The 18464-nt window shown below is 47.7% G+C and overlaps 1 protein-coding gene across 1 annotated transcript; it reads left to right on the top strand.

The window, feature by feature from the left end:
- The first annotated feature begins 313 nt into the window (after positions 1–313).
- On the top strand, positions 314–18259 carry inpp5l (inositol polyphosphate-5-phosphatase L). The gene is made up of 16 exons (XM_079735647.1): positions 314–740; positions 3380–3421; positions 3917–4017; positions 4344–4431; positions 9030–9093; positions 10296–10399; positions 10741–10793; positions 11631–11750; positions 12173–12257; positions 12407–12502; positions 12775–12849; positions 13188–13261; positions 13483–13594; positions 15199–15270; positions 15521–15580; positions 16301–18259. Exons 1-15 carry the CDS (start codon positions 681–683, stop codon positions 15560–15562), a joined length of 1188 nt encoding a protein of 395 aa, XP_079591773.1. The 5' UTR covers positions 314–680; the 3' UTR covers positions 15563–15580; positions 16301–18259.
- Positions 18260–18464: the final 205 nt, after the last annotated feature.

Genomic DNA, 18464 nt, shown 5'->3' with positions numbered 1-18464 from the left:
CTAGTAACAAGGCTACACGTTGCATAAATCAACATAAACACTAATAGTCTACCTATGTCAGTTATTTTTTTTATGAGGGAAGATCTATTATGTATATCAAATAAAAGTTTTCTTAGATCTCACTAAAAACAAGTTTACCCACAGAAAAAACAAATGTGCAGGGTAAGGATGGGGTGAAGTTGGTGAAGGATGGAAATAATCGCGACACCACAGATTTACGACCGGCAGCGCGTGTGGGCGGGGTCTCCGTGTGGGCGGGGCCTTTAAGCGCTCCCCGCCGCGCCGCGAGGATCACCGCGTCGCTCCAGTCAGCGTCTGGCAGCGCAACAGCAGATGCCCCGTCCAGCCTTTAAGTCCGCTAAGTCCCTGTAGGCCAATTAACCGCCATGAAGACCCAAATCCCCGCCTACTCGGCTACTTCTTGACCGACGATGGAGACGAATGCCGCTTCAGCGCTCTACAACCACACCGTGAAGCGACAGCCCGCCATCAGCAGACGACCACTAGTTGGGAAAGAAAGTCAGACGCCTTCCTCCAGAGATATGCATTTATCGTTTTTCGCGATTCTAGTTTGAAGTGAGGTCCTTACGGTCTTCCTGAGGTCTGAAGAGAAGGTCTGCACCCGTCGTTGATCGCCTCGGAGTTCTGTGGAGTGTTTCTGCAGGTCGGGGTTGTGCACCATGGAGACGCACACTGATGTGCTGCTGATCACCGCCAATGTGGGCTCACTGTTTGATAATGTAAGTATTGAGGAAGACAACTCGACTTGTGTTTTTGCTGTAGTTTTATTGAGTACTTGTTTCCATATGAACTGTTGGTCCCACTTACACAACATGTTTGCGTTTGGAAAGTACCCCTTACGCTTTATCATGTTTTTGACTGCACTTTGACATACATCCTTCTAATCGGAGGAATGAGGAATCCAATAATAAGTGTTATCTTTTCAAGAACCAAACACTCGATATTCTGAATTATTTTCTGTCACCATCATAATAGCTCCTTCTGGTTCACAACCTCGTCACAGCCCGTCCTTCCTGTGTAAGAACACAGCCTGGTGCCTGTACTCACGAAACACTGATCAAAGTGATCTCTGCATCTAACCAGGGAAGGTACACATCACTGTTGGTGTGTCTCTGTCTCAAGTATGTCGCATTCCAACCCTTATCGTGGTAGACGTGATTTGCTCTCTTCATCCAGCTTTGTGTGTTGTTTTATTTATGGCAAAAACAAGCCTGTCATAACATGTTGGGGCCCATTTGTCATTGGTGTTTGTGTGTATGTGTGTGTGTGTGTGTGTGTGATGGGGGGGATACACTCATGGAAATTTGGCTGAGCTCCATGTTTCCGGTGGCCTATCTCAGACCAAACTAAAACATGTTAGATCCCATTGTGGGAAAACTTTGTAAACAGAAAGATGATGTCCGTAGGGACACCAAATCTTTTCCACAGACACATGCACACGCGCACACACACAGACACACACACACACACACACACACACACACACACACACACACACACACACACACACACACACACACACACACACACACACACACACACAGATTTGTGTAAACATTTACCCAGCTTTCAGGATAAGCCCAGGAACTTGAGCAGACAGTAGTCCAGTGTGCTGCACTGTATTCCAGTGAACTGTGTAGTGGTGTTCCCCAGTGATGTTCCCGATAAAGACTCACTGCATTACTCAAGTCCAGATGTGTGGACATATAGTTAGCATATAGCAACTTTATGCAGCATGAATATACCATTGAAATGGTCATTACCAAGAAAATGTATGTCCTAATGCTAGTCAAGCAGATCTTTCACTTGGTGTCGCTGGCTTCTACCACAGAAGAGCTCTTGTGTCATTATGTCTCGGACGGAAGTTGGGCATATCCACATTTCCCCTTGAGTAAACCATAAAATAACCTTTTTGATAAGCTGTCCTTCTGAATGTTGGCACTATGCTAAAACCAGCAGACAGACTATGCCCTTTGCTATCATGCAGCGTGTTTCCATTCAAACTGATGGTCATGAAAAACGTTGTCTGATCAGCTCCTGTCTGGACCCGAGCAGATTGGGTTCTGCTCTGTAAATAAATAGCTATCTGTGGCCCTGGAGACTTGCTCATGGTTGTACTCTCCTCTCTGTGATGCCATGCAAATACAGGATGCAAATGTGCTGCAGAGCATGGCACAGGTTCACCTGGTGCCCCCCCCCCAGAGAGGTCAGGACATTCAAATGCCACCACTACTCCTCTCTTTTGGTTGAGTTGAAGGTTGTTTTCATAATTACCTCACATTTGTTTTGGTTCACCTTTGCATCCCATAATACAAGCCACTTCCATTGACCTTTTACTCGTGGAGTAGTCGCTGTTGCAGGAAAGCAATGCCCAGTGAGTTCAGTGACGGTTGTTATCCCAAACCTTTGGGAATCAAACTGAGTCGGTTACCTTTGGGCAGGGGGGAGTGGAACTCTAGCCACCAGCGCTACACTAACACTGATTTGGCCCTTTTTGTATTGTGTTGTTTAATCCAGTCCTGCTGGATTAAAGCGTTATTAAAAAAGGAGATGCTGTTGTGATGGGTGAAGGGCTTGGGTCTGACGTACGCTGTGAGGATTTGCTGTTATACTCATGCATGTTTTATCTTCCTATTGTCCACATTAAAACACACCTGTCCAAAGAGCACAGGAGGAGGGTCCGAACTCTCGTTGGCTACTTGAGAAGGGCATGTACAGACACATCGAAGACACACACACACACATACACACACAAACACACAGACACACACACCTACACACACACAGACACACACAAACACACACAGAAACACACACACGTACACACACACACACACACACACACACACACACACACACACACACAGACACACACGGACAGACACAAACAATCAAACAACGACTCATACAAGAAGAAAAGGCCTAGAGTGTGCGTGTCTGGAGAGCAGTTGGCACACAGTTTATATTATTCAAGATATTACATAAGATATTACATGTACACGGTTGGCTTCAGAAAGAGGACGGGGTTGGTTACTGGGGCCTTGTAGGAAAAACGACCTGGTAAAAATTAACTTTAGCTCACAAAAAGTAAACAGAAAACGATTAATTGAGCATAGTTTTTCCTCTCTGCCTCGTATTGCTGTCTGGGCAGCGTTACCCGTGGACGTCAACGTTTGTCAACGTTTTGGCTCTAGATCAACCGGAGCTGTCCCTCCGTACTGCTCCCTGTGTGTGTGTATGTGTGTGTGTGTGTCCAGGTCTGTGTGTGTCTTGGTCTGTGTGTGTGTGTCAGGGTCTGCAGAGGCCCATGGCTCACACCCTCGAGCTGGAGAAGTGATTGGTTTTGTTCTCTTCACAGGTGGGCGAGATTCAGAGTGGATGGCTGCAGGAGTTCTATGCGGTGAGTCTGGTGTCATAAATCACTGCAGCGGCTGTAGAAAGATAGGAAGTCTGCTTGTCATCCAGAGTAGAAACACAACGTGTGTTTTTGTAGGTTGTTCTCGGCTCAGTTTTGGGATTGCCATGATTGGTAAAAGTTGGACCCAGGAGAAGACAAATGAATAAATAAAATCATAAATTAGCACAACTTCTCTCATGGAAGACTCTCGTGAGACTTTCCCCTTACCGCCCAAATAAGGCCACAGCCTTGGCCATCGCAGTGGAAATATTTTCTTTTTTTCTTTTTTCTTCCTATGACCTCAAATGGATAAGTTTACCTCTCACTGTAATAAACTGTGTTGACCCTATGCATGCGTCTCTCTCTCTCTCTCTCTCTCTCTCTCTCTCTCTCTCTCTCTCTCTCTCTCTCTCTCTCTCTCTCTCTCTCTCTCTCTCTCTCTCTCTCTCTCTCTCTCTCTCTCTCTCTCTCTCTCTCTCTCGCTCTCTCTCTCAACAGACCATCCAGAGACACAAGCCCCAGTTTATTGCCCTGCACTTCCAGGAGGTGGGGGGGAAGGACTATATGCTCAACATGGGCCATGCTGAGAACTTCTTTAGGTGGGCTTTGGTGTGTGTATGTGTGGTGCAAAGGTCATCACCTCTCAGCCGTCAAATGCTCTCTAGTCTAGCTCTTTATTGAATACTTATTAAACTAAAGTTAGTAGTGTAACATATTCAATTATTAATGGTAACACTACTAATAAGAATCTATTTATTAACATGTAACAGAGGTTTATTTGTTAATCTTTTGTAGCAGAAGCTTTGATCCAAACTAAAAAAAAAAAGTGTGCTTGGTGAAAACGTTCACCAAGTAAAACTAAGAACATCAGAGTATCATCAGAGGTACTACTACAGTAAAGGCTATAGGAGTGTTTCTGCTGCAGGGGCATCGAGTCCAGCGGGGAGATGAAGACGTACGACAGGTCCTGCATCTACGTGGACAACCAGTTCAAAGCGGAGGACAGATTTACGGTGAGAACCAGAGATACTTCGCTTGAGTTGGATGTCTTAGGAAAATACTTTTGTGACATTTGAGGGGTATTTCTTCATTGTCATTCTCATCTTATATTACTGTAATCATGTTTCCCTGTCTGCTCACTTGGGTCAGCCAGTTCTTCCACTTGAGGAAATACCAAACAAAAGAAAGATTTTTCCAACATGTTTCAGTGTGGCTTTTATTGTTTAACTATTTTTGTCTGACTTAGAAATTGAATGTGATGAAAATATCCTTAAATTATCAAAGTCCTTTTTATGTATATATTTTTTATCCCATGGCTATTTTTTGATTAAATGTTAATATATTTATGTTTCTATATTTTACTTATGAGTATTGCTTTTTCTTGAGTGAAGAAAGCTGTTTTCCAACACGCACAATCCTGTTTCGAGAAATTCAGTTTTAGTAAAAACGTTTCTCCGCTAGATGGCAGCATCCTCAACATATGCGCCATTACAGCCGGGGCATCTACACTCTCCCTTCAGAACCCTTTCTAGAAACAGACGTTCATGTCAACCTATCCTTGTTGTAGTTATAATACTAAATCTTATTCATGAAGCACTTTAAATAATTTGAAGGTTAGGAGAACTATAATGAAATTAAATGTAGCTTATTAAAATAATTCCGACAAACAATCTGAAAAGGAGAACGCAACCCATTAATAATTATTTTCAAGCTATCATCAACAAATTGTTGTTATTTTTTCTTCACTCTAACGTCAATCGATACTAAAATGATAATCGATTCATCTTCTGTTGATCAGCTAATTGATTAGTCAGCCCATTGTTTCAAGGCTATTAATCGTTCCGTTTTATGAATTCTGGTGTTTTAGAAATAACTTTATTATCTAAATCCAGTGCAGAGACAGGGTCTGCTCAGACTCACGGTCAAACCCCAGGCTCCACGCTGGACACATCCATCCCTGTGATTGGTGATACAGTGCGTTGTTACGGCAATTACACCCCATCACGCTATTGGCTATCGGAAGGTGGCGTAGGGGCGCAGACAAAAGTGAGATCATTAAAGTGCGTTACGTTCAGAGCCGGCTGGCACGCGGCTCTCATCAGTCACACTAAGCCTTCATTAAAAGGCCGTTGTCGTAACATTGTGTAGCCGCGATGCTACACCCTCCATTAGACAGCTGGCCAACACATCATGCTGCCCTGCACTCTCGTATTTCCCCGGTATGTCATGGAAACCATCAGCGCTGCTCTCCCCAAAGCCCCACCAATCCACACATTGGTGGGGCGAACACTTTGTGTGTGATCATTTGTGGAATAATTCTGTGATCTATTTGTTTCCTTCACCGGTTGTGTTTTCGTGTCCAACTGGATTAAAACCTTTCTGGGGTTGAGGAGGTAGGCCACATGTGGTTCTTGTAGTCTCTGCAGCATCCCCTAGTGGCTGGAGGTGGGTGGAGGACAGTGGGGTGAAGGGGGGACAGTTGGATGAAGGGGACAGTGGGGGGAAGGGTGTGTGGGATGGGGGGGACAGTGGGATGGATGGGGGGAAAGGGGCACAGTGGGGTGATGGGGGGACAGTGGGGAGAGGGGGACAGTGGGGTGATGGGGGGACAGTGGGATGGAGGGGGGGAGGGGGACAGTGGGGTGATGGGGGGACAGTGGGGTGATGGGGACAGTGGGGAGAGGGGGACAGTGGGGAGAGGGGGACAGTGGGGTGATGGGGGGACAGTGGGGTGATGGGGGGACAGTGGGGAGAGGGGGACAGTGGGGTGATGGGGGGACAGTGGGGAGAGGGGGACAGTGGGGTGATGGGGGACAGTGGGGAGAGGGGGACAGTGGGGTGATGGGGGGACAGTGGGGTGATGGGGGGACAGTGGGGAGAGGGGGACAGTGGGGAGAGGGGGACAGTGGGGTGATGGGGGGACAGTGGGATGGAGGGGGGGAGGGGGACAGTGGGGTGATGGGGGGACAGTGGGGTGATGGGGACAGTGGGGAGAGGGGGACAGTGGGGAGAGGGGGACAGTGGGGTGATGGGGGGACAGTGGGGTGATGGGGGGACAGTGGGGAGAGGGGGACAGTGGGGTGATGGGGGGACAGTGGGGAGAGGGGGACAGTGGGGTGATGGGGGACAGTGGGGAGAGGGGGACAGTGGGGTGATGGGGGGACAGTGGGGTGATGGGGGGACAGTGGGGAGAGGGGGACAGTGGGGAGAGGGGGGGACAGTGGGTAGAGGGGGGGACAGTGGGGAGAGGGGGGGACAGTGGGGAGAGGGGGACAGTGGGGAGAGGGGGGGACAGTGGGGAGAGGGGGACAGTGGGGAGAGGGGGACAGTGGGGAGAGGGGGGGACAGTGGGGAGAGGGGGACAGTGGGGTGATGGGGGGACAGTGGGGAGAGGGGGACAGTGGGGAGAGGGGGACAGTGGGATGGAGGCGGGACAGCGGCTCAGTGTGTTTTAAACTATTAACCCTGTCTCCTCCAGGTGACGCCCGCCACGCCCGGGTCCTGACAGTAGGGGTCAGCGGTGGGGCCCCTGCACGGAACAGCAGTGGGGTGGGGGTTTAGGGGTGGGGGGGACTCACAGGGCCAGGTGTGATGGTTTTGCTGAGGGGAGGGGCTGGCAGAACAGTCAATACATTTAACCCCCAGATTAAAACGGTTGATCCAGGCTATTTGTACACAATGAATACAACTCAGGGGAGGGGGTCTGTGGGGGGGGGCTCTCTCCCTGCACCCTTTTGCCCCATAAGGGTACCCCCCTCCGCCATCCGAGATGCACCCGTACCCCAGCCCACCACCCAATCACCCCACTTCATCCCACCACACACGACCTCATCCCAACACAACCAACCCCCCCCCACTCCACCATCACCCCACCTACCCATTCCACCTGACTCAACCCAACCACCACCACCACCACCACCACCCCCTCCCAGCCGCTGTCTAATTTTGTCCATGCCAGCTGCATTGATTTTCAATTTGTTTGTTTTGGCTGAGCATCATCAGTCACGGGCCTGCAGAGAGTTTAGAGGGACGGGGAGGGGGTGGGGGGGGACTTGCATGCATTCCCAAGTACAAATGATGTTTTGATAAATAATCGCTTTTAAGTCAATATTTTATTATTAAACTGTGCACAAACCTGATGGATGAAGATAAGTGTAGCACAGTCTGTGGAGGACAGTGTATGTGTGTGTGTGTGTGTGTGTGTGTGTGTAGGGGGGGCGGTCTTTACTGTGTGTGTGTCGGGGGGGGGGTGGTAACTAGTGCCTATACCAAGGAAAACACACCAACAGTCCCGATGGTTCAGTTCATGTCCAGCTGTGATGGATTTGGCTGATGATAAATAAACACGTATTATTAGTATTTCAGTATTGCACGCGCTCATGTGTCACGTACAGCAGCTGAAGGTCTTTCAAAGGAGCAATGAAATCAGCAACACATTGTTTTCTATGGCGTTTAAATCTGAAGGGTGTTTCGTCTATACCATAAAGATATACCTGTAATTGAAGTAGAAGGGCATGAATACAGAGAACACAGGTTTCAACCTCTCAACCTCTTCTGGAGCTTTTCTTTGTAGGATAAGTTAAGTCACTAACATCAAGACCCCTTCCATCAGATAATGATGGTGCTCTGGCAGCCAAGACTAATGGTCTCTTCAGGGACCAGTGTGTGTGTGTGTGTGTGTGTGTGTGTGTGTGTGTGTGTGTGGAGGCGTTTGGGGGGGGGGCTCCGTCACACCCTCTGGGCCCCTGGAAGATTTCTCTTCGGCCCCTCGTTCCCGCGGACGGACAGCAGGGCTCCTGCTGCTTAATACGTTTCAAATAGTTTTAATTTTCTGTTTCTATTGATCTCTGAGCCTGTGATTAATCAGATCACTGGAGCGGGCAGTTAGTACATTAAAAAAATTGTCAGGGCCACGTCAACGATGATTGGGTGCCAAAGTGAGTGTGTGTGTGTGTCTGTGAGAGTGAGTACACACTATACGTCTCTATTAACTGTCATTTATGTCCGGGGGCATGCTGGGTTCATTTGGGAGTGGGCCGCCAAACAACTGCTCCTGTATTCTCTTCTTTGGTTGAAACGTTTCAATGAGAAGCTCTGAGCAAGGAAACTGGAGTCAAATGGTCAAATGGTACATCGGCTGCATTTATATAGCGCTGTTCTAACCAGTGGCCAATCAACGCGCTTCACAATATTGCTTAGCATTCACCCATTCATGCACACATTCACACACCAACGGCGGTGTCAACAATGCAAGTCGACAGCCAGCTCGTCTGGAGAAGTTAGAGGGAGGGTGAATCAGGGAAACCTCTGCACTCTAGGTGGAGCCGAGGATCAGACTAGCAACCTTCCGTTTACCGGCCAACCCTACTCTACCTCCTGAGCCACATGCCGCCCCAAATGGAATCAACCTCCCTTGCTCTGCAGGAACTCTGCTCCAGGACATGTTTAACTCCATAGCGCCATGCTCATCGTCTGTCCCCAGTGTCTGAGGAGAAACCCTTCAAACGGCCTGTTGTTAAAGCCTGTTAAACTGTCTAGATGGCGTGGTGAGAGCAGTGCTCTGATTGGCTGTTTGAGTCCAGCTGACGAAGCAGTGGTGTGTTCCTCACAGGCGCTGGGCAGCATGTACTTCATTCACACATCTCTGAAGGACGTCTACCAGTACGACTTCGCTGGTAGGTACACGTCTGTCCATGCAACGCAGTAGGGATGCACTTTTGATTAATTAATAATCATAATTATAATAATGATAGTAATAATAGCTATGACCACAATCTAATTAAAACTGACAATTATTTGACCTTTTAGATAATAATATTTTAATAATATGATAATGCTAATTGTGATGTGTATTATCAGTATTATTATGGTGATTATTATTTATATTGCTGCTTGTATTTGTATTTGTATTTGTATTTTTCTTACTAGAGAGGAAATGATAAATCAAGCAAAGTGTCCCTCCCTCGTGAATGCAAGATCATCATTCTAATTCAGAGAGGAACAGACACACCTTCCCTGCATATAATTACACATATTCCACTCAGGGGAGCATATTCTATAGAAATTGAAATGATTGCCAGTCGTGTGTGTGTGTGTTTTTGGGGGGGGGAGGCAGCAGCTCCTCTCTTCCCTGATGCACAGTCCAGTCACGTTAGGGGTTGAAAAAGCCCCTTTGGAAGACCTCATGGAAGGACCATAAACATCCCAGGCCCTGGCAGGCTCTCCCTCTCTCTCCCTGTCCGCCGGAGCCTCTCTCCCCATAGCCTCCCTCTAATGGCGGCTTATAGATCCTGGGCTGCTGTACACCGCTCTGATGAGGTTAACACCAGTTTATTGATTGCTGTTTGCATGTTTTCCCACTCTTTACCCTTCATGACTCTCTCTCTCACTCACTCTTTCACTCACTCTATATCTATTTGTGTGTGTGTGTCTCTCTCCCTCTGTCTCTCTTCAACTCTTTCCTCTCTCCCTTTCTCTTTTCTCTTTCTGTACTTCCTATTCTCTCTTTTCCCTCTCTCTCAACCTCTCGCTCACCTCGGTTCCTCTCTATCTCCCTCTCTATGTCTCTCTTCTCCCCTTTATAACTATCTGTCTCTCTCTCTCTCCATTCCTCTCATTTTCTTTGTCTCTTAATCCCCTCTCTATCGTGTTATGTCTGTCTCTCTCTCTCTGTCTTCCTCTGTGTGTCTCCGTACGTCTCTCTCTGTCTTTTTGTCTCTCTGTCTTCCTGTCTCTCTCTCTCTCTCTCTGTGTTCCTCTGTGTCTCTGTGTGTCTTCCTCTGTGTCTCTCTGTGTTTCTCGGTACTGCTCCCTCTCTGTGTCTTTCTGTATCTCTCTGTCTCTCTCTCTCTGTACGGTCTCTCCGGGCCTCTATCAGTGAAGGATTTCAAGGCGGTGTCGGGACAGAACAAGTTTGTGGGCTCCCTGGACGGCGTGGCCACGGTGGAGAAGGAGAAGTTCCCCAAGAACTTCTGGCCTGATGTGAGTATGCATCTGCATGGCTGCAGGGGATGCATGCGAATGGTGTCCTGGTGTCCTGGTGTGTGTGTGTGTGTGTGTGTGTGTGTGTGTGTGTGTGTGTGTGTGTGTGTGTGTGTGTGTGTGTGTGTGTGTGTGTGTGTGTGTGTGTGTGTGTGTGTGTGTGTGTGTGTGTGTGTGGGGGGGGGTGCCCAGGGGATGAAGGAGGGACAGTGGAGGAGGTCCACTCTGCGCTGACAGGGAGATGGGACAAATGATGTGGAGGAATCAATAATCACCAGCAGCCTGCTCCCTGCTGTTTTGTGTGTTCCTTTAATCGGTGTGTGTCTGTGTGTCCCTCACAGTTCAAGTGGTCGAGGAAGGGATTCATGAGGACTCGCTGGCTCATACACAACCAGTACGTATCCTCCTGCCTTCTGCTGCTCATCCCCACATTAGGAAGTGTCTCCCCCTGGTCTAGTGGGTTGGGTCTCTTCCTCCCCTCCACCCAATGAGGAGCTCCAAATATTCCTAACCTAGAAGCTGCGTAATTCAAATTGTAATTCAAAACTACGTTGGTTCAGATTTAAGCATTCGTATCCAAGCTGACTTAAAGTCGGTGCAATTCCAAATGATTGCAGAAAGGAGATGTGAAAACCAAACCCAGGTCATTGTGTCTGTAAGTTTATACCCAGCCACAGCTCAATGGTCCGCACAACAATGAACGTGGATTAGAGCTCCTACGTTTTCGTTCGGAGGTTTAGCCGGTCACACACAGTTGCTGTAGGGACGGGAACTAAGGCCGCTCCAGCAAACAGCGCTTGTGTTTTGCCAGTGCGTTGTTGCTATTTGCTCAGTGTCTTCAAGTGGGGGTTGTTTCACGGACGGAGCTCGTCGCTTAAAGGCCCATTAATTGTCTTCTGGTGACACCGAGAGAAAGGGGCTGAAAGCTGCCCACACAAGACTAATGTGTTTTTTTTCGTTGACTGGCTTTGCTTCAGAAGCACCTCAGCGATAAGCTCCGTAGTCACTACCCAGCATGCCCTTCATCGCCACGGCGACACACACGCACACGCACACATACACACACACTATGAGACTATGCATGGATTTGTGCGATTGCAGTTTATGTATGTATGTCAAGGTGTGTCTGTGTGTGTTTACATGTGTATGAGGGGAGGAAGTGAGGTATATTTTTATCTATGCACACATGTCGGTCACGTCACCATGTGTACATTGGCCGTTTTATCAACAGAGGTCTGGACCTGGTCAACGTCCACCTTTTCCACGACGCCTCCAACCTAATCGCCTGCAACTCCAGCCCCTCCGTCTACTCTGACAACCGCAGGACAGCCCTCCGCTATGTCATCGACAGGTTAGCATCACAACCGCTGCGCACGCAGTCTGTGGAGAGGAGGGCAGTCACGTCAGAGTAACCCAAGTACAATCTGAGTACCAGGTCAATGGATAGGCGCTGGCATTGGCGAAGTTGTACAGAGAGCAGGTGGTCGAGTGGACAGGGGTTTGACTCTCTGCCCAAAGCTTCTGGTTTGAACCCCAATGCCCACAGTCGGCCTGACCCCTACCTGCGCATACGTCTGTACAAATACTTGCAACAACAGATATAAATGCAGTATTCATTTTTGACATGATATTTAAAATGCTGTGTCGATATGTGGAATAACAATTAACAATATAACGCTAATTACAACGATGAGCTGTCCTTATCATCGCTCGAGTCATCATAATTGCTGAAACACGGTAGACAACAGAAGCCAACGTGGTGTCTTCCTCCAGGATATCCCACAGCGCGGGTTCTCCTCTGCCCTTCTTCCTCTTCGGAGACTTCAACTTCCGCCTTGACGCGCTGAGCCTGGTTCAGGTGGGTACTATCCCCCCCCCACCCCCACAAACACCTGGTAAGAACCCTGTTCTTACACATAGATCTGTGTGTGTGTGTGTGTGTGTGTGTATGCGGGTTTGTGTGTGTCTTGTGCGTGTTGTGTGTCTGCATGTTCTGCACGTGAGTAGGACCTCTCCACGGCCACAGACGTGCAGACCGTGACCAAGGACGGCAGCAACGAGGTGGAAAAGATCATCTGGGAGGAGAAGGACAACGATCATAAGGTAGCCATGACGACCAGGACCCCCCCCTGTGCGTAAACATGGGCTCTGTTCCCTGACTGGTGTTCTGGTTTACTAGTGTAAACATGGGCTCTGTTCCCTGATGTTCTGGTTCAATAGTGTAAACATGGGCTCTGTTCCCTGATGTTCTGGTTCATAAGTGTAAACATGGGCTCTGTTCCCTGGACGTGTGATCTGGTTCACTATTGTTCCTGTTGGACGAAGGAGTGTGGGTGTTAATGCAGCAGGTGGAGAAAGCTGTGTTATGTCCCCAGGTGGTGCTGCACATCGAGACCAAGCTGTTTGACTACCTCCACCAGAGCGTCTTCAGGCAGGACAACGGCCAGGCGGTGAGTTCACTGGCCTGACCTTTCACCTGCAACTAGCTACCTCATCCCACCTCCAAGGCTCCAAGACAACGCAACACAGCTGGTTGCCCGGCAACTATCTGGATCGGGATCCAGTGTCGGAGATTAAAACCAAAATGCCACCTGAGGCTTTACGTCATGTTTCACTACAACAAACACTATGTGTAGAGAGTTACTAAGTTATTGTCTTATTTTTTTTATGAATATAAGTCTTTCTTTGAACTCTTATAAAATATTCAACCATGCATCAAAATTTTGGATAATTCAGTTTTAAATATATAATCACTTTTATAAATATTCAATAATTTTCCTAACTCCAGCTCCTTAAATATGATAAAGAGGTTGCAGCCTTTCATGATGTCATCAGGGAAGAGGAAATCCTATTTCCCCCAAGGTAAACAAACTTTAAGCTTCTGATCACATCACACATTGGGCTTAATGCAGTTCATTCACTAAAACCCACTGCCTTATTCAACGCCATCTCTCTCTCTCTCTCTCTCTCTCTCTCTCTCTCTCTCTCTCTCTCTCTCTCTCTCTCTCTCTCTCTCTCTCTCTCTCTCTCTCTCTCTCTCTCTCTCTCTCTCTCTCTCTCTCTCTCTCTCTCTCTCTCTCCAGTTACCCCTACAGTGAGGACTACTCTGAGCCCACCCAGTACATGACCACCCGCTGCCCCGCCTGGTGCGACCGCGTCCTCCTGTCCCCCTCGGCCCAGCGCCTCCTCCACAGGGTCAGTTTGACACGCACACACACATCCATACTATCTACATACACACACATATGCAAACACATAATATGCACCCACATGTATGAGGGGTGTTACGATACATGTTTTCGTATTGAACCTAATCGGTACGGACGTCACGGTTCGGTGCATGGATTTACACGGAGAATACAAAGTATAAAATTAAATAAAACTGGCGTGCGAATTAATTAAAGTAATGCGGAACTAATGTTAGACACGCGAGTTCTTCAGGGACAACTAAACTGCAGCCCTGATTGGTGCCTAGGTAGCACGGACCTCTAGGTAGCCGAGCTCCGCCTTCTGGCTCGTGCTACAGTTTTTTGTCAGGTCGAGTGAGTGAGTGAGTCGGTCAGAGATAGCAGCGTTGTAACGCAAGTGTTGTACACTTCTTTGTCATTTGGATAACCGTTCTGCTGTTGGTGTTATGGCGCATAACACGTCGGCTTCTCTGATGTCTCTGGTATTTCCACAACGAGACTCGTAGTGGGGGTTATCTCAGCCATGGTTGAGAAGGAATTGGGGGAAAGGAACTTTGGCTTTGACTCCCTGAAGTACATTGAACCGCAACATGGAGGAGAAAGGGATTGTTGCCCGCGATTGTCTCCCGCCGGAGCCCTGCTGCCCGCTTCCGAGGCACCACCGCCTCGGCGCTTCCTGGGGGCTCCGGCGGGAGACAATCGCGGGCAACAATCCCTTTCTCCTCCATGTCGCGGTTCAGTGTACTTCAGAATGATGTGGAATTGGAAGAACCAGTGACGTCGGAGAACCCGACGCAGTCGTTTGAGATTCATAATATCGTCTGGAAGCACACACAGCTTTTGGCCGTGATAATATACATTATATGATAATGATATCTATGTATAATATCATATTATTAAGATATGTAGCTCCAGGACTCCCGCCGGGGCACCCGGAGTGTTCTAGAATATTTACAGAACACGGGCAAAAGCTGTGTGCGCCACGCCATTGCGATACATCCACTGTAAACACGAGCGCATAGTACGGTGGCCGCAAGCTGCTCAGGGCCACACCCCCACCCTCCACCTTGACCCGCCTCTAAAAAATGGCACGTTTGTGGAAAGCTCACTGTGGGACTGGCTCTAGCCTAAGTGGCTGTTTTGTTATTATTATATGTACTTTGCACTTTCATAAATAAGACATGCTGCATTTTCCGTTTTATAACTGATTCTGATTCTTATTTTGTTTGCAAGTTACGGATGGAGGCTGGAGATGATGTGGGGTACTTATCTTAGATTACACAGTTCAGGCTGTTGCAGCTAGCTCAGGGGAGAGACTGTATGACACTAGGTGGTACAACCTGAGACATGCACAATAAAAAAGAATTGCCTTCTGCGTTTTTGTTTTTTCTTTTCCCTTCATTGTACCGAACTCGAACCGAACCGTGATGTCTGAACCGAGGAATGAACCGAACCGTGACTTCAGTGTACCGTTACACCCCTAATATGTATGCATATGTACCCATGCATAAATGCAAACACACACACACATATGTACACACACATATGCACACACACACAAACACGTCATATGACAGTGTTTGACAGCAGATGTACATTTGTTTGTTGCAGAGCGATGATGAAGGGGACATGGGCGTGGTCTACAACACCCTGGGTCCTAGCATCTGCATGGGCGATCATAAGGTAGGGTCTTCTTATCGCACATAATGAAACTAATTGTTTCGGCCCTTGATTCTGATTGGCTCGTAGCCGGTGTAAAATACTATGAATGTGCCGCCAATCTCAGAGAATGTTTGCTCGCTCATTGCTTAAATTAAAGGTTTGATTAAATGAAGTGTTTGCCTTGTAGCCATGCAGAAGTAGCTGTATAAATAAAGGTTAAAGTAATAAAGATATGATATAGTTCAATGTTGTTTCTTCTTTTCTGTTCCAGCCTGTTTTCCTTTCCTTCTCCCTGAAGACAAACTGCTTCTGACCCGCACCCCTTTAAATGGTGAGCTTAGGTGTGTGTGTGTGTCATGATTGCTCCATGGGTCAGTTCAGCACAGGGAGAGTGATCACAGCAGTCTGGCCCCAGCTCACGGCCCCCTTCTCCCCAGGGGGCCGTAGGCCAGGCTCGGGCGATATGAACCAAGATGAAGAGCTCACCAGACACCCATAACCCTTTGTAGCCTGTGTATTCCGGCCCCTTAACCTGATCTATGTCTATCGGATGCTCACCGCTAGGCTGCCCCCAGTAGCAACTCTTCTCTGTTTTGGCAGTGCAGTGGTGGAAGGAGATCCCTGCCGATGTCAGGGCCAGCTTCTGCAAAAGACTCACTTGTTCAGAGTTCACCTAGATTCTGTATTAATAATCTGCGATTGCACTTAAGTAAAACATAAATTCCTGATATTATTCTTAACATTATCCACACTTGTATATGCAATGTCACTGTTCCCAGAGTATTTAAACACATTGAGGGTCAACATGATCGGCCATAATGTTTACTGAGCCACGTGTGGGGCGGCCCCCCAGGGAGCCTGAAGCCTCTGTTCCAAGGTCATCAGTCTTCTTCCACTCCCTGTCCCAAGGGTCCAAGGCGCTGACAGCCATCAGAACCACTGCTGCACGGCCTGTTTCAGTCCTGCTGTCTGCCGTTGAGTCGGTGCAATATGTAGTCGCCCTTCTCCCAGGATCCATCTTCACCCCCCCCCCTCCGTTATGTCCCCGCAGGCCCGCGGGGGAGGAGTCACCAGCCCAGCAGTCTGCTGGGGGCTACGTCTTGCTGGGGAGGGGGGGGGGGGGGGAAACGCAGACCGGACTGCTGTGGACCCCCGACCTCCTGCACCCTCCAAACCCTCACCTCTCTGTCCTTCTGTCCGTCTGTCCGTCTGTCCGTCTGTCCGTCTGTCTGTCTGTCTGTCTGTCTGTCTGTCTGTCTGTCTGTCTGTCTTCACCTTGCCCCCCAAACCCTCTCCCCTAGCCGTCCGTCTGTCTGTCTGTCTTCACCTCATCACTGTATCTTGCATGGTGTCTTTTCTACCTGGTCACATACACACATACATACACAAATACATAGACTAATACATACACAAATACATACACTAATACATACACACATACATACACACATACATACACACATACATACACACATACATACACACATACATACACACATACATACACACATACATACATACATACATACATACATACATACATACATACATACATACATACATACATACATACATACATGCACATACGCATAGACAGACTTCTAATTCGAGGCCTTTATACAGAGATCGCCTTGGATTCCATGAATTGTCCGACTGTATGTGTACTTCTGTTTCTCCTGCCTCTGTCTGCAGAGCATGGCTTTGTGCTGCTTTGGCTCAGGAACACAGGGTTGGGGTGACACAGGAAATATGTAGGCGTTTATCTGTTACTTCTTGCTCTGCTGCACACGGGTGGGAGGATACATTTCAATGTAGGATCTCACACACACAAACCTGTGCACCATACATACACACAAGGAAGTGCACACAGGTGCACACACACAAACACTCCCATTAACCAAACCAACAACATTCTGTGATGTCTAACATTATTGATCGTGTGTTTCATTAATGGTTGCACTGCCGTGCGCCCACAGATGGTTTTTTGTTTGTTTGAATTGTCTTTGTCTGGTTTTAGCTTGTTTATTTATTGTTTTAATTGGTTGGTGTGGCGGTCGTTGGAGGCTGATGTGAAAATAGAACTAGGTCTATTTTAGGTCAATCTGAGGTGTTTACTGTGATTAACAATTACCTAAACATAGTATAGCTGGGACACTCAGAGATCTGCTGAAAGTACTGTGTAATTCCACCTCAACTGACCCGCTGTTAAAAAAAGTTAAACAACTGAAAAGGTGGTACGCGTACGCGATCATAGTCATAGCCTGGTTTGGTGAGCGTGTTTTAGTCCGATGTCTACTTTATCTATTGTTCTAACCAAGTGCTTTTACACTGAAAGAATGTGCTGACAGCCATGTCCTCTTTTGCTGCTGCATGTTTATGGTTCTCACCCATCACTGAAGACGGTCTACTCAGGGTAGTCGACTTGCAGCCAGACAGTGTATCAACCCAGGAACACTATGTCTCTGGTCCCCAAGCGTCTCCTACCAGGGGAAGGCGCTCTGGGAGACGTAGTGTAAAACGCGTGTGGGGGGGCGTCTGCACACTTCATGGAGGCACTCTGAACGACACACCGAGGGCTAACAAGCTACCGGCTCTATGTTAGGTCTGGTTTATGTAATGCCTTCAAACTTCAGTCTTCGGCCATGTTTTAAAAGATTTGATCTGGTTTTATATTTAGTATTTCAAAGACTGCAAAAATACTATTTCAGATAATACATATTTTGACAGAAGGTTTGATGAATGTTGATGATACACTGGGATGACGCCCTCCTTCCTGTTTAGACAAACAATGTTTTGAGTCAGGAGGTTGAGGGCTGTTTGCCCGTCAGAGACCTTCAGTGATGTATTCATGCCCCATCCGTTCTGATGCTCCGTGCTCCCGGCTTTAACAGAAGGCCTACACCAGCACTAGGTGCATTGGACTACTCGCTTCTGTTTTCTGTTTCAAAATCCATACGCAAAAATAAACACTACAATCTCCCTTGTTTGTAAATAATAACAATCATGATAATAAATTGTGTACAAAAGTTGGTACCCTGTATGTCTTTATTTTAAATGTTTTTTGCAAATCTCACATTAAGAGAGATGGATTTAAATGTGCAATGCGTAACATTTCAACTAGCGCCCCTAGCTTGCAATATCCTTGACATTTCTGCAGTCAATGCTGATCAATATTGATTTAAATAATCTCATCAACAAAATCACTTCCTATAACT

This window comes from Pollachius pollachius (genome assembly GCF_949987615.1).
Source record: "Pollachius pollachius genome assembly, chromosome: 1".
Taxonomy (NCBI): Eukaryota; Metazoa; Chordata; class Actinopteri; order Gadiformes; family Gadidae; genus Pollachius; species Pollachius pollachius.
This window is presented reverse-complemented; position numbering and strand designations above follow the sequence as displayed.

Bases quoted from the DNA above. Each gene is read 5' to 3' on its own strand.
- inpp5l (XM_079735647.1), top strand. From the start codon at position 681: ATGGAGACGCACACTGATGTGCTGCTGATCACCGCCAATGTGGGCTCA. The intron at 10,400-10,740 runs GTGAGTATGCAT...TGTCCCTCACAG, and splicing joins CCAAGAACTTCTGGCCTGAT to TTCAAGTGGTCGAGGAAGGG. The intron at 12,503-12,774 runs GTAGCCATGACG...TTATGTCCCCAG, and splicing joins AGAAGGACAACGATCATAAG to GTGGTGCTGCACATCGAGAC.